This window comes from Vespula vulgaris, chromosome 12, assembly GCF_905475345.1.
Source record: "Vespula vulgaris chromosome 12, iyVesVulg1.1, whole genome shotgun sequence".
Lineage (NCBI taxonomy): Eukaryota > Metazoa > Arthropoda > Insecta > Hymenoptera > Vespidae > Vespula > Vespula vulgaris.
In genome coordinates, this window is record NC_066597.1 from 1,838,752 (window position 1) to 1,855,000 (window position 16,249).

The 16,249-nt window shown below is 31.0% G+C and overlaps 2 protein-coding genes across 4 annotated transcripts in view; one reads left to right on the forward strand and one right to left on the reverse strand.

Annotated features, from left to right (window-relative positions):
* Positions 1 to 36: 36 nt before the first annotated feature.
* LOC127068149 (NAD(+) hydrolase sarm1) overlaps positions 37 to 16,249 on the forward strand; it is an 83,000-nt gene continuing 66,787 nt past the window's right edge. Inside the window, exon 1 of the transcript XR_007782848.1 lies at positions 37 to 170. The gene's annotated coding sequence lies outside the window, so the exon portion shown is untranslated. The remainder of the gene's footprint in view (positions 171 to 16,249) is intronic.
* LOC127068181 (uncharacterized) overlaps positions 1,588 to 16,249 on the reverse strand; it is a 16,740-nt gene continuing 2,078 nt past the window's right edge. For 2 of the 3 annotated variants that reach the window (XM_051003996.1, XM_051003997.1), the window contains exons 3-4: positions 1,871 to 1,993; positions 1,588 to 1,729 (exon numbers count right to left, since the gene is read on the reverse strand). In XM_051003996.1, coding sequence (XP_050859953.1) covers positions 1,694 to 1,729; positions 1,871 to 1,993 — 159 coding nt within the window. In that variant the 3' untranslated portion in view covers positions 1,588 to 1,693. Of the gene's footprint in view, positions 1,730 to 1,870; positions 1,994 to 7,573; positions 7,676 to 16,249 lie in introns of those variants that run through there. The other variant, XM_051003998.1, reaches the window with a different exon arrangement.

Genomic DNA, 16,249 nt, shown 5'->3' on the forward strand with positions numbered 1-16,249 from the left:
ATCTGCGTAAGATGGACGTTAAAGTTTTATACCGGCCACGGTGGAGAAGACCGTTTTATAGGTTACAGAAGAGATCAAGGAGAATCGAGTTGTTTCAAATTTAGTTAGTTTTCGTTTGGTTTCATCGAATCATGGGCAATGGAATATCTTGTTGTCTACAAAGAGAAAAGGTAAGATTTTTCTCAACGTTATTATTATGATTATTGTTCTTATTCGATCGTATTCTCACAGAAATTATCTTTACGAAATATTTGTACGAATTTAAGAATTAGATTTATATCGAATGATCGTATTTATTATTAGAGAGAAAGTTAGTATATATTTATTATATATATATATATATATATATATATATATATATATATACATTTTTTTTCTATGGAGATTCTCCACTAGTTGGACATTATTATATATAGGAAGTAATAATGGTTATCGGTTTTAAAATACAAGATAAAAGGTAGAATAGAAGGCGATAGTCAAATAACTTTAGATTATATGCGGTATTAAATTAACTGTTATATATATATATATATATATATATATATATATATATATATATATATATACAGCACGTACACGTACTTATCATCGATAGAACTCGATAAAACAGTCACGACAAGTTTTTCAAGAATTTCACGAGATGGCAGCACTCGATTATTTTCGAAACACTTTCTTACATTCGTCATGCACTTATGCACACAAATGCATATACGCATATACATATAATAAATGAACAAGTAATAATAAGGAAATATTGATAATAAATTTTTACTCCGATCAAAAAGATTCGTATTACTCCTGTAAAATATTTTTCATTCGCGATTAATCCTTGTATCTACTTTCTTTTTTTTCTATAGAAAAAAATAAATACGATTTTTCCAAGATCGATAATGATCGTCAAACGTTTAAGATCTATCAATGAAACTTGAATCGTACAGACGGTTGATATTTACTCGATCAAGTCCGGTAATCGATCTCGACGAACGATTAATCGCGTTCATTTCTACGTTCGCTTAAACAACGATTACGATTTATTTATCCTTTCGTTTTCTTTTTTCTTTCCTTTTTTTTTTTTTTTTTACATTTCTTTTTCTTTTTTTTTTTTTTTCTTTTTTTTTGTATATATTCATCCATCTTCTCTTTTCGCTTTCAACATTAGTTACGATTACAAGTACAAATCGAAGCCGACGCGAACGATGGAATCCACACGTGAGAACCTGTTATCGATCGCTTGTGCAACGCGATCGGCTTCGTTAGATCTAAACGATCTATGTACGTATTTACTACACCAGAAACATATTGCGAAAAATCTTTCCATCGTTGTACGGCTTCTTCTTAGAGCTTAGAAAGCAGATATCCATGAGAAGAAAAGATAATGGAGTGTTGGAGTTGGAGAATTATACTTAGAGATTTCTATATTTCTTTTTTTCTTTTTCTGTTTCTTCTTTCCTTTTTTCCTTATTACCAATATATATCGAAGAACATTTAACGTATGATACTCGTGGAATTAGCACGTGACCTTCGAGAATAACTCGAGAAATAATTCAAGTGTATATAATGAATCCTTTTTCTCCTCCTTCCCTTGCAACGTCATCGCCATTACCACCCTCATCTCCTTCTCTCCATTTATAGCGAAAAAATTATTTTACAATGACAATTATCGAACTCTCGTTAAAGAAAGAAAACAACAATATTAATCTCCACGTAGATCCATATCCAACAAATTTGTCTAGATCGAAACGAAAAGGAATTTTTATTTTCATTATTTTCTTTTCTTTTTCATCACTCTTTTTTTTTCTTTCTTTATGTATATATATATATATATATATATATATATATATATCTTTTTTTTTTTTAATTCTTTTCGAACCTTGACATTATACCATCGACAACGACGACGACGGCGACGATCTGACGAGTCATCTTCGACTTTAATAAAGACACTTCGTATGCCGTTCTTGTTAAATCGTGAAATACCTTTTTTGTATGGAATCTGTAAAAAAGAAAAAAAGGAATATAATATATATATATATATATATATATATATATATATAAACATTAATAGTACATCGTAATTACTCGTTGACCGGGATTTTTCAAATGCAGATTACGACGAGCTTCTAACGATCGTATTAATGATCTCCGTGATCGCAGCTAAGTTACGACATTTACGATCTCAACGTAGCGACGTTTAAAAGGCGTCAAATTTCTTTTTACGAGTTAACCAGGAAAATTAAAAGGAGTTTAGAAGGAAACACTCCGATTTATCCGACTAAAAAATTATTTATCGTCGAGATCGAGCACTTGAGACTCAATTACTTGAAAGGAAAAATTTCTTTTTTCTTTCTTTCTTTTTCTTTTTCTATTTTACCTTAACTCTTTGTTTTATTGTTGTTTTTCGTTCTATTTTATCCTTTTTTTGTCTACTTTATTTTCATTCTATCTCTTTTTTTCTTTCTTTTTTTTTTTTCTTTCATTCTATTTTACTTTTTGAGAGATAATTTTGCACTGGTATACATTGTCTAGATCGTACTTGCGTACGTAAGTGTATATAATTCTTGTTGAAGAATCTAAAGGAATCTGGATTTTAACGATCACCGTAAATTTCATTTGTTAACATTAATGGGAATCTTTTTCCTTGAGCGAATGTCTTCGCTTTACAAAGGATGTTTCTCGAGTTTTAATGGAACTCGTGCGTATCGTAAAATCTTTTCCCTGTACTCGGTCATATATGTATTATTTACAAAGTAAGCACGTGATTTTTAAATGCATTATATTGTCATTAGATTTATTATTTATTTAATATTTAAATTATCGTTGTTTAACGGGACATTTTGTGATTTAAGGGATCACTATTCGCAAATAAAAAGAAAGGAATTATAGAAATTGTAATAGAATATATTTGGATATAATAATCGATAATTTCGGAGAAACAAAATTATATTCAATTACACAGTCGATTACTTTTTTTTTTTTTTTCTTTTTATAAAGAAACGAGATACGTATACGTGTATTGTGTATTACGATTAAAGAAGTACATTGAGAAGAACAAAAATAGAATTGTTCGTATAATTGAATATTTCAAGTAATATATGCAATTATTCGCGAATAGAATTTATGCTAACATAAAGTATTCTAGCGAAAGGAAAGTTTAGTTAGCGAGCGACGTTTACTCGATCGACCATAAACGCGTGAATTAAAAAGTTTTGTAATTTTTTATTTATATCTTTTCTTTCTTTTTTTTTCCCTTTTTTTTCTACAATTTTTTTTCCGTTTTCTGTACTAGTATGTGACTATGAGTGTGTATGTATGTGTATATGTTTGAGGATTACGAGCACGAATAGGGTAATCTATTAACGTGCTTTAAAAAACTTTCATGTCGACTTATACGCTCGGTTAACGTCCGATTCTCGTTTCGTAGAGAGCATAGAACAAAAAAAAAATAAGAGAAAAAGACAATTTAAAAAAAGAAAAAAAAAAAAACAGAAAAAAGAACATAAAAGCTTGAGCGAGAAGTGGCGCCGTATATTAGCCAGTACTTTAACTCGTTATTGGCTTCTCTCGAATGTTTTGCGGCTCTCGAAACTATACTGCCTTGTTCACGAATAAAAAAAATAAAAAAAAAAGAAAAGAAAAAAAAAATGATTAAGAGAGAGAGAGAGATCAGTCAGATTCGCGCGCAAAAAAAAGATTGCATATTTTCGTTGGTATATAGTTGGTAATTAATTATTAATTTTCATAGATCGCTTGAGAAATATCGATTATTTTTATTTCATTGATATTTAATGCTCTCTATCGATATTTATAATTTTGTCGAACGATTATAAATCTCGTTCGAAGATTTTTATATCTCGTATTTAATTTAATTTCTTTTCGATATCGATAGAAATAATGAAAATAATCTATATCCGGTGATATCGTTATTGATCCAATATAATATATCTGTATTAATCTGATAGTAAAAAAATTAATAGTATTTTTCGTTTCCGATAGATCAATGAAAAATAATGAAAATAATGTGGATCTAGGAAATCTCGTTTTATAATATCAATTTAAATACGTGTTTATTTTATTTTTATTTTGATAAAAAATTTTAATGAAAATAGTCATATATATGTATATATATATATATATATATGTATATTATAATATTCGAGCTATTTATTGATATAAATATCACGTATATTGATAATTATTTGTGAATATTAATGACGATCTTATTGCGTAATCATTTTAATCGAGTTCAATGTTGAAATTAAACCGCAAAATGTGTTTAAAGTCACACCAACAATATCGTAAATAACATCAAACATAAAAAGCAATTGGTATTGGTTGTTAATAAGCGAGTTGAAAGAGAGAGATAGAGATAGAGAGAAATACAAGAGTAGATTAATTAAACTCTACATCAATGAAGCTATCGATGGTAGAACTCATTGGCATCAGTTTTCGATTTAAGATATTTATTATCGCGACACATAATTTATTTTGCTTCGAATATTAAGAAAAAAGAAAAAGAAGGATAGAGAGACAATAATTTACGTTAATGAACACATGTTCAATTTTGTTGTCGCTAAGAACACGTGAGCGACACCTAATTTATATTAACATTTAAGTATTACATTAAAAGAGAAAAAAAATACACACACGCGCGCACGTGTACACGTACGCTGAAGAGAAAGCGATTGGTAAAAAAAAAAGAAAAAAAAAAAGAGAGAGAAAAAAATTGTAAAAAATGATCGCATAATTAATTTTTCCGATATTGATTAACGCGGTGTCCCAAATAAACATAAATTTGAAAAGGTTACTTTATATAGAGGTTACCATGAAATTTCATATAATCGTTATTTAAAAGTATAATTTTTTATCTTTAGAATCCGATGAATTATAAATTTATTAATAAATTCAATGCGTAGGCAGGTAGATAGGTTAGCGCGATCATATATATATATATTTTTTTTCTTTCCTTTCTTATTTTTTTATTTATTGTATTTAATTTTTTTTTCTTTTCTTTTCTTTCTTAACGAATAATTCGAATTAAAATTAAAAAAAAAAATAATTGAAACACTTAGAATATCGATTCGCGCGAATAAGCTCAAATAAGGAGAAATAGGTAGAAATTTACTTGGTAAATAAGAGAACGCGATCTCGATCGAGATTACCTTGTGATTTACAAGCCGGCTTTAGGCGTGAGAGACATCGATAGGCCTCCGTAGATCAGGACGAAGGATTTTTACAGTCTACCAACCTACGATCTCGAAACGAAACCAAACCAAACGAAACGAAACGAAACGAAACGAAACGAAAGAAAACAAAATGAAACAAAACGAAACGAAACGAAACTAAACGAAGCGAGACGCGTCTCCCAGTGATTAATGAGATCGTCTGGGACTCCTTTCGAGGACGTCGGAAGATCACTGATAAGTTCCTTCCTTCCTTTGAAATTCAATACAATGTATTTACCACCACTACCGTTTTAATAGATACAGGTAGATATTGAAATAAACGCATACACGTATAGAAACATATTGAAGCTATTTTTAACGTTTAACGTTTTCGTGACTAATTACTATTCATCCTGTCAGTCGTACCATTTTTTCCTTTCTTTCTTTCTTTTTGTTTCTATTTTTTTGTCTTTTTTTTTTTGCTTTTTTTCTTTCTTTTTTTTTTTTTGTAACATGCTACGATCCTCGCACGTAAAAGATTAAAGATTAAAGAATGTTTCGTAATTCGTATGATCGAATTTAATTTTGTTTGTATGTATATGTATACGTTCTTTCTTTTTACTTTGTCTCTTGTTAACGTAATTAATGCTAAAAATAGATTTCGACTTGTCGCGTTGGATCAGATATTAGGAATGAAAATGTTTGTTTTATTTTATTTTATTTATTTTTTTTTTTTTAACAAATACGACAGAATTAAATTTTGTTGTACGTATTTTTTTTTTTTCTTTTGTAATTAAAAATGCGGATTAATCGATACATTTTTATCTACGAATATCATTAACGAAGAAATGTAAACGAACAATTCGTAGTATTAGAATAATCGATAATGAGATATAACGCAAGGAATAACGTTACTTACATATATCATCGTAGATATAATTTTCGATTTATTTTAAAACGAGAGGATAGTGCCGATCAACATCAGGGCTCATGAGAGAGGCGGTTTAGGTCAAGGCGTTTATAATACAATTCATTGTTCTTCGCAATGCAGCGAAAGTACGCATAAATTATTTATACACTCGGTGGTCTATGGTCGCCATTACATTAGTAATATTTATTTATTTGTTCGAATACGAACAGCGATCGTAGTTTACCCACACACACACACACACACACACACACACACCATGAGGAACAAGTTACATGTGAAAGAGAATGAAGAAAAGAAAAGAAAAGGAAAAAAAAAGAGAAAGAAAGAAAGAAAAATGAAGAAATGATAAAAATTGTTTAGAAAAAAAAAGAAAGAAAAAAAATAAATAAATAAAGAAAAATCCAACTATCTTAGACAACCATTGGAATTTGCATCTTGTGACTTTGTGATCTCGTTGAGAGATAAAGTTCACTTGGCCTTTTATCGTAAGAACGTATCTGCGATTACATTACGATCGAGTCAAAGATATCGTCGTTTCGTGATATCGTTTCTATAAAGTGAATTCTGGTGTCACAGAAACGTCAGAATAAATAAGACGAGACTGACAAACGCACGATATATAATATTGGCACGATTTTATAATCTTATATTGGAATCTAACAAGTCGTTCCTATATGAATGATCGATTATTTGTACATCATTTTTCAATAATCCTAATAATAATGACCTATTCGAAATACGATCGTTGCGGGAGAAAATAAATAAAGAAAAAGAACAAAAAATATCAAAGGATAGAAAAATATTGTGTTTTTGCAATCGCCTTTGTTGATTTACTCCTCATCGATAAGATTATAAAATCGGCTATAGGAAAAGATATAAATTAATAAATAATACATCCTTCCGTATAATAAGAAATATCTCATACGACCTCGTTTAATATTATGCATGATATATACGTGGAAAAATCTGAGGAAAAATCATTTAAATCAATCATTAACCAGTTTTATGTCATATTTTTTCTTTTTTCTTTCTGACGGAAGTATAGAAGTGGAAGAGGAGAAGGAGGAGAAGGAAGAGAAGAAAAATAACTAAAAAAAAAAAAAGAAGAAGAAGAAGAAGAAGAAGAAGGAAAAAAGAAAAAGAAAAAAATTGATCGTAACAACGAAGACACAGAGAGAATATCAATTTTAATATTTCATTTTAATACGTAACGTGTTGTCGTTCCTTAGACGCGTTATTTTTAGATTAAAAAAAAATAAATAAAAAAAATAACACAGAGTTAAAGAAAATAGTAAATATTCTAGATATCATCCTACGTTCGTCGATGTTTAATCGAATCGTATGTCTATGACCATCCCGTAAATGAACGAAATTGCCCATTGGGAAACATTTTTGTAAAAGATCTTCTTCCTGGATGATTTAAAAGGATTTTGACGTTGTCTCCGCTTTGGTTACGAGGTCGTTGCACTCTCCTTAGCTATTTTTATCCTTCGCATTCGCGCTTCTTTTTCGTTCGACGAAACAAAACGACACACCCCTCCGTTTGTGTTCTTTGGCATTACTCGGCCAAATCATGTGGTTTCTTTTAAATTTAAATTTAAATTTAAATGATCGTTAATAGAATAGCAGCTAGCTATAGGAGCTGATTAAGAGGAAAAACAATATTAAACCAAAGAAAAAAAAAAAAAGAAAAAAGAAAGATGACCATTCGTTAGAATTATTGAAATCCTTTGGCCTTTTTATTTTTTCTTTTTTCTTAGCGGCAAATTAAAATTAAGATTATCGTTGACGGTACCGACGTAATCGATTAATCAATATATACATATATAAATATATTTTTTTTTATGGATCGAATTATTTAGTTGATGATTTCGTGTTTAATGATTTATAGAATCTCGTGTTTGTTAATTCGATCGATCGAAGAAAAATATAGAAATGACGTTTATCAATAATTCTTGATATCTTTCGATGAGACATCATCATTGATTGAAACTTCATTATAATCTAATTTACAAGCTTGGTCGCAATCTTGATTGGTTGTCACTTTGAATTCTTTTTTCTTCCTCTTTTTTTCTTTTTTTTCTTTTTCTTTCTTGCTTCTTCTCCCCTTTTTTCCTCGTCGCGATCTACTATCAACATTCAGAACGAGCGTATAAACATCAGCAGATAATGTACCACTTGGGGCATTGCGATCTCAATTTTACGATGCAATTACAATTCCAGAATCCACGTGAATAGTAGTATTATATATTGTTGAGAATTGAGAGAGAGAACAAGGTCGAAGTGGAAACCTTCTGGCTATGATCGGACGAAGATTACTCGAGTAGTAAATGGTGCTTGCTACTCAGACTCGGGCGACACTGAAAACGAGTAAATTATGCGAGATATCGGCGACGAGAAGAAGCCGAGGGCGATTTCTCGAGTTAAAAGCGATCGCTCAGCTCGATCTGCAGACACCTACGCAACTTACGCAGAGAAAGAGAGAGAAAGAGAGAATCGTTTACGAGCGTAACTCTCAACCTTGGCCGACTAACGTTGAAATTCTTTTTTTTTTTCTGTTTCTTATTTTTTCTTTTTCTTTTCACTCGTCCGCTTTCTTCATACACTTAGGAAGCTCCATTTTGTTAGCAGATTTTTTTTTTAACTTTTTTCTATCTCTCTATTTTTTATTTTATTTTATTTGGAAAATTTTGAAAGACGTCTTCTACGATCGAAACATATTAGAAGTCGATTAAAGTATAGATACGATCTGATTCTTTCGAGATATTCGTGAAATTAATTTGTAAAGTTATTTTCGTGTATAGAACGAATGATTTGATTTAAAAAAAAAAAAATATGTATAGAATATATATATAGAATTGAAATATCGCGTAGATATATATTATAGCAAGTTAATAATAGCAACGATTTTAATATTTTTTTCTTCTTCTCTTTTATTCAATAAAGAACTCAAGCTTTGTCAACGGTGCATCGTAGCCAATACTATATCGACGTAATCGCTTTCCACATATTTCCTTAATTCAATCACTACTCTAACGTTCGCTCGACGGCTAGTCGACGACTGATTACGCGAATTGGAATTTTCTATCATTAGACTTACTCGTTTATTACTCTTATGCATTTACCTTGCCAAGGAATCTCGACTATGTTTTACCAGTTGTTCCCAATAAACATACATATATATATATATACTCATCGGTTGGTTCGCCTAACAAATTAACGAATCAATTAATTTTTCTTTACAACATTTCTTTCTTCTACCTTTTTTTACTTAACGAAATAATCGAAAGGCCAACATTCTCTGAGATTAATGTCCGGTGTGGAAGGATTTAATGATTTAAAATTGTAAAGTTGTCACGCATTTTATCACGCCATCAATGTCGTTTAATTTTAGATATCGATAAGAAGAGAAAAATAGTAAAAAAGAAGAAAACGAGAGAAAAAGGGGAAATAAAAGAAATTATTCACGCGAGACGTTCGTAAAGATCGTGGAAAAAAAATAAAAATAGAAAAAAAAGAAGAAAGAGAGAGAAAAAAAATGAAAATGAAAATGAAACGAGTACTCTCAGCCTTTCGATCATCATCTATGTTAAAACGTTAGGTGGTTGGTTGTTTACGAGCGCCGTTCTCTTTTAATGTCTCGGGCCAATAGTTGTCGAGTAGTTAACATAATGACATATAATAACGCTCTCATTATCAAAGAACAATTCGCGCGCTTCTTTGAGTGCAAAGCAAATCTTATAATTTCACAATAACGCTGTTAAGGTGGATTTGCCAGTGTAGCGAAGAGAGGGTTTGCCTTCGGGATCTCTAGTGTTTTTCCAATTAAGGAGAGACAGAGAGGTATATTCATGGAAGGTAAGATATAAGGATACGACGTTATGGTGTAACTCGTAACTCACGTTGACTCACCTATTGGATAGATCATTTCTCACGAATTACTCGACTAGGCTAGTTCTTTTTTATAATATAATATAATATAATATAATATAATATAATATAATATAATATAATATAATATAATATAATGTAATGTAATGTAACATAATATGACGTGATATGATATCAAAGAAGAATCTCGAATAATAAATTTTTTTATTTTTTTTTTATTTTTCTAACCTTTCATTTTTTCCTTTCTTCGTCTTCTTCTTTTTCTTTCTCTTCTTCTTCTTCTTCTTCTTCTATTTCTTCTTCGCTATCATAGCTCTTTGACTAATGGTTCGAGATATTTCTTAATATCGTGGCAAGGATTATTAATGACGAAATAACAGATAAGTAATTATCGTAGAAACGTGTTATTTAACCTTACGAGATTACATTTGATTTTTATGTTAAAACTTTAGAGCTCTTGTTGTTGTTGTTGTTGTTGTTTCTTTTTCTTTCTTTCTTTCTTTCTTTTTTTTTTATTCTTCTTTTAAATTCATATTGCGTAAAGCTTTGTTCCTAACGTTTCGTGATATTTAATGAGACATTATCGTTAATTAATATCTATCGTTTAACATCAAAGGAGATATGCGTTTGTGAATCCTCCTCCGGTCTGTTTCACAATCAGGAAATACCAAACGTTCCACGTTTCGATCGTATCTATCGGATATGCCAACGTATTATAGAAAGTAGGAATGCAGAAGTTCGATGTTGCGAAACAATCGTAATTTTTCAATAAAAAGATCTCTGACGAATTTAAAAAAGAAGAAAACAAAAAATAAGAAAAGGGAAAGAGAAGAAACAAATATACACGCAAACATAAACACACCTATGCTCGCACGTAAAGAATAAATCTAAATATAGTATAATAAAGATTATCTTTAGGAATCTTCCTTTCGACATATCCATATTAAAATCGATTTGCATTCTCGATTATCTTTGTTGCATTGTCAGCACTCGGTTGTTTGGTAAGAAGAACTCTTATACCACGTCGAAGAATATTAACAAGTAAGCTGTTTCTCTTCAGTCTTATCGCTGATTCTGTCGACTACCGTAAGACGAGACTAAAGTCGACTCGACTGCGCTAAAAGATGACTTTTCTTACATACATTATGTATTTATAGATCTATCTATCTATTTATCTATCTATCTATTTATCGTATAGTTATAACAATACGATGGAACAAGAGTTACCTTTAGAAATCCTTTCTCTCTATCTTTCCTTTCTTTTTTTTTTTGCAAAATTTCTCATCAAACCTTCAAGAGATTCAATCAATAATAATAAAATTTAATACAATTCGTAAACAATTAAAAATGTTTCGATCTAAGTAATCTTCGTGATTGCACAAAATTTTCTCTCGAAATTCATAATAATAATAATAATAATAATAATAATAATAATAACAATAATAATAATAATAATTGAAAAACATGGACGTTGGAATAATTTCAAATTAATATCTTTTCTTCTTTTACTTTTATTTCACTTGTTGTTTTCACTTCAATTGATTTGATTTGATTTGATTTGATTCGATTTGATTTGATTTGATTCTATTTTACTACATGAAAATAATCTTAAAGAAACCTTGAAAGTGTAGATAAAATAAATAATGTAAAAGGAAGGTGTAAAAAAAGGTGTGGTCTTAGTCGTGGAGTAGGGAAGAAGAAAGGGAGGGGAGGTTTATGGCGAGGGGAGAGGGACAAAGGGGGAAATTTGAAAGATCTTAGGGATAGATTTGCAACCGGTTGGCCGCGATCACTTAAATCGCTTCCGGTCGCGAGTTCGCCCACGCGATTTTATGCGGCTGAAAGCGTAAAGGGCCGCGTGTCTATTGGAACCGAGTGTGACAGTAATCGTACATAGGCATATATATTTATATATATTTATTATACGGATGTATATATATACAATACATACACATGTATATGTATTATACATACGATCGGAGAGCATTGTACGATTTCATTCATGCGCGACCCACTTAAATTTCATTCAATGATCGACACTCTGACTTTAGTATCGATAATACCGGTTTGCCTTTCTCGATCGAATCGATTAATCGATATTATCGATTATTCCATCTTCCACCGTTCAATTTCACTCTTATAAATAAAAAAAAGAAAAATATATATGTGTGTGTATGTATGTATGTATGTATAGGTAGGTCATATATTCGTTAGAAAAAAAATTGTTAAGAAAATGTTGCAAATCCGATCGATTAAAAAAAATATATTTTCTCTTATCGTTCTCATGATTATAAATTGTCTTATGATTATAAACGTATTAACGATATTTAATATTATGAGATTAAAAATCTCTTCTGAGATTATTATTTTGGAAGTTTTCAAATATGGCACTGGTTAGAGAGTATATTTTTAATGGTAAATCCTATAATGTCTTCGTAGCTATAAATTATAATTACAAGGTTTTAACGAGCTCACAAAGAGACATATTACTCTATGGTGCATATAACGTATAACATCGATCGATCGTACCGTTGAAATGCAGATTAGGAGAATGATTTTCTGCTTGAATTCTAATGCCCATAATCGTGCCCATAGTGTTACCCGGTTCTATTTCTACGTAGAATTTTTCTATTCCTTACCTTTCGATTGACTAGTTTTTCTCGAAATCGTACATACCTAAACCTGTATGCGGTTATTTATTCTACCGTAACGTTTATAATTACTCGTTTGATTTGTTACTTTTCAGAGATTAAGATTTACGATCTCTTTCTCCTTCTTGCAAGATTTATGATTTATGATTTGTTTAAAAAGAAAAAGAAAAAAAATCATTAGATATACGTATATCCGTATAAAATTTAGATTACAAAAGTCGAAATATGTATCGAGAGTTTCTATCTAATCGAAATAAAATATTGAAGAAGAATTTTCAAAGGGTAGAAGAAAAATCATGATCGACAATCGTGACGTCGATCAAGTGTCGTATTTGTGCGATTTGATATGCGATCGTTTGAGTGGCAGAATAAATCGTTGATGCGCCCACGTGGCGCCATGTTCTGCTAGATAACAATTATTCAAATCGGGCCTTACGCACGGCTTGCAGGTGCCCGTAAACTTGGCGGAACGACTTTTCTTTTACTTCACTATAACTCTCTTCCAATCGTTACAGGGACTTATACTGGGTGAGGCAATTCGACTTTATCGTATCGAATGTTTCCACTTTCTTGAAGTGTCCGTTAAAATCGTTTCCAACGAGTTATCCATGGGTTCGACGAGTACGCGTAATAGTTTTATCGATTTACTTAATATAACCTGGTTCTTATATTAAAAAAAAAAAAAAAGAAAAAAAAAAGAAAAAAGAAAAAGAAAAGAAAGTAATGATATCTCAAAGATTTCTACTTCGGGTCTTCGAAATATAAAAAACAGAAAGAAAAAAGAAATATTCCAATATTCTATCTGCTTTGGAATATTCGATGGATGAAAATAAAATCGCGTATCACCCGTTATAAGTTTATTATATTAATTCTTCTCGCTTAGATATTTTTTATTTCGTTTGAACGTGTCTTCTTTATCACTCGATCGAACTCGATTAAAGTCGAGTTTAACAGGAAGTTGTGAGCTCCCTCTTAAAAAAAAAGAAAAAAAAAACAAAAAGAAAAAAAAATCTAAAAATAGTAAAGGAAAATAAGGAACAAAAGGAACAAAAGAGAACAAAAGAGAACACCTCTATTTTTTTCGCTCGTTTAATTATTTTTTTTATACACACACACACACATATTTTTTTTTTTTTGATATGCAAAAGAAAATCGAGGAAAAGAGTAAGAGAGAGAGAGAGGGGGGGGAGGGAAAGGGAGGGAGAGAGAAAGAGAGAAAGAAATTGAAAGAGAATGCAGTGTTACGACGTGACCGGTTCGTGACACGAAGGAATCGTGTTGTTCCTGGCCACCTACACCAAATAAAGGGGAATGAGTCAGAGCTTTTATTTCGAGAGTCGAAGCACTCCTGAAATAGACGACGTCCTACGGCGAGGAAAGACGGTGTGTCTATTTAAAGGGTCGCACCAGTAGCTTTTTCTGTTTTCTACTGACATGTGCTTACGCGTTACAATACATATATACACACGTGCACATGCAAACATATATGTGTATATTTGTGTGTGTGTGTGTGTGTGTATAAAGAAAATCTTTGCCAATTTCAAAATAAAAATTATATAAAAAGAATGAAAGAAATCGTAACGTCAATAACATACTTTTACGTTATTAGTTAAAAAGAAGGAGAGAAAAAATAGACGAAAAATGATATTTTGTTGGAAATGATTAAAATTAATTATCGATCGAAATTGTATAACCGAATGACGTAAAGAAATAGTCGGGAATTATTATTATTAATTTGAAATGATATTCTCCGAGTACGGGGCAATCTAATCGAATGGCCTAAAGCGTTGTATGGCGCCTACACACACTTCAACAACTTCCGTTCTCATCTCTTTTCGTCTCAAGGCGAGTCTAGCAACGTGTTAAAAGCGATAAATATCGAATTCCTAAACATTTCTGATTCGACGAGGTTAGTAGTCAGCTACCAATCTAGACACGTTTCTTAACTCTAACCTAGTACCTTCTTAAAACTCGTTCTCCTCACTCACGCGTATAGAACACACTGAATCTAACAGAAACGTTAAAACCATGATCTTACGAGCTTCCAACTTCCGCTATCTTCGGTTAGAAGCAGTCATGTTTATCGTGAATTTTATGAAGGGAAACATCGATCGAAAATTCAAATAATCAATGAGGTACATAGAACACATCGGTTTGCTTGTTTCTGGTTACCTAGAAAAGAATCTAATACTTTTTTAATATATATATCTTAATTGTTATAATTCGATCTGTACGTATGGATTTACACGACTCCATCTTTTTCCAATCTCAAAATTATGGAATCATTTTTTTATGTCCAATAGTGTCTCCTTATTTCTATTTTTCTTTTTTTTTCTACGAATGAAATAATTCAAGGCTAAGAAGAAAAAAAAGAAAGAGAAAAAAGTTACAAGGTATCGCGATAAGAGGAAAAACGAGGGGAAAGAAAGAAACGTACGTTTTTATACGAACGAACTCCATTTTCCTCAAACGGAATGGAATGAAACGTAGTGCCATTCGTGGCGATCAAACTGCAATACTAATGCCACTGACTTTATATGGTAATCTTCGTCGTTAAAGATATATGTATACATATATATATATATATATGGATAAGTAGATATAAGTAGGTATTATAAAAATAAAAATCCAAAAGGGATATATTTCGTTCGAAATGAAAAATGAAAAATCTCGAGTAAGTTGTTTACCCAGTTAGGAACGTTCTTAAAGGGATTTATAAGAGTTAGAAGTTAATACTCGAGTGGAAAAAAAATGGCGTACTGGACCAGCCAGTGGCATTTCAAACGATAACACGTGCATGATCGAGCAACCGGTAATATGAGACAGTTTCGACATCGACTTTGAGTATGATCTCTCTCTCTCTCTCTCTCTCTCTCTCTCTTTCTCTTCATTTTCATTTATTTTATTTTATTCTTTATATTTTTTCATTCTTTCTTTCTTTCTTTCCTTCTTTCTTTCAATTTATTTCTTCATCATCGGACTCGTCGAAGTTACACAATATGAATTATCATTCGTCATTATATTCCTCGATAAAAATTAAAATATTTTTTCTATTTAAATACTTCGCAAAAAAATCTCCACAAACAAAAATGATTTCTAATGTATTTCTACGATTACAACGGGGAGGACGGAGTTTCGATTTTAGAAAGAAAAAGAGTATAGAAAAGAAAGAAAAAAAAAAAGAAAAAAAGAAAGATTTAACTTGCTAATTTACAATGCACACAGAAAGCATTGGGCTACCGTGAAGACTCCATGGAATCGGAGTTCGAAACTGGATAGTTAGGTACATGCCAATGTTTTGCAAGTCTAATTTCGAAGCGCAACGACCTTGCAACATTCGCGTTTTAGTCATTAACCTCCCTTCTTCTTCTTCTTCTTCTTCTTCTCTCTTTTTTTATTTCTTTTCTTTCTCTCTCTCTCTCTCTCTCTTTTTCTCTTTCTCTTTCTCTCTGTCTTTCTTTTACATCGAATTTATTTAACACTCGAAAAGGGATTCACCGATCGAAAGGTCGATCGATCGAAAATCAAGCACGCCTTTTTAGCGCCCACGATCTTAATGCAATTACATAACGAGCTACGATAATGTCTGTAACTTCTGTCGTTTGGTTCAGGGC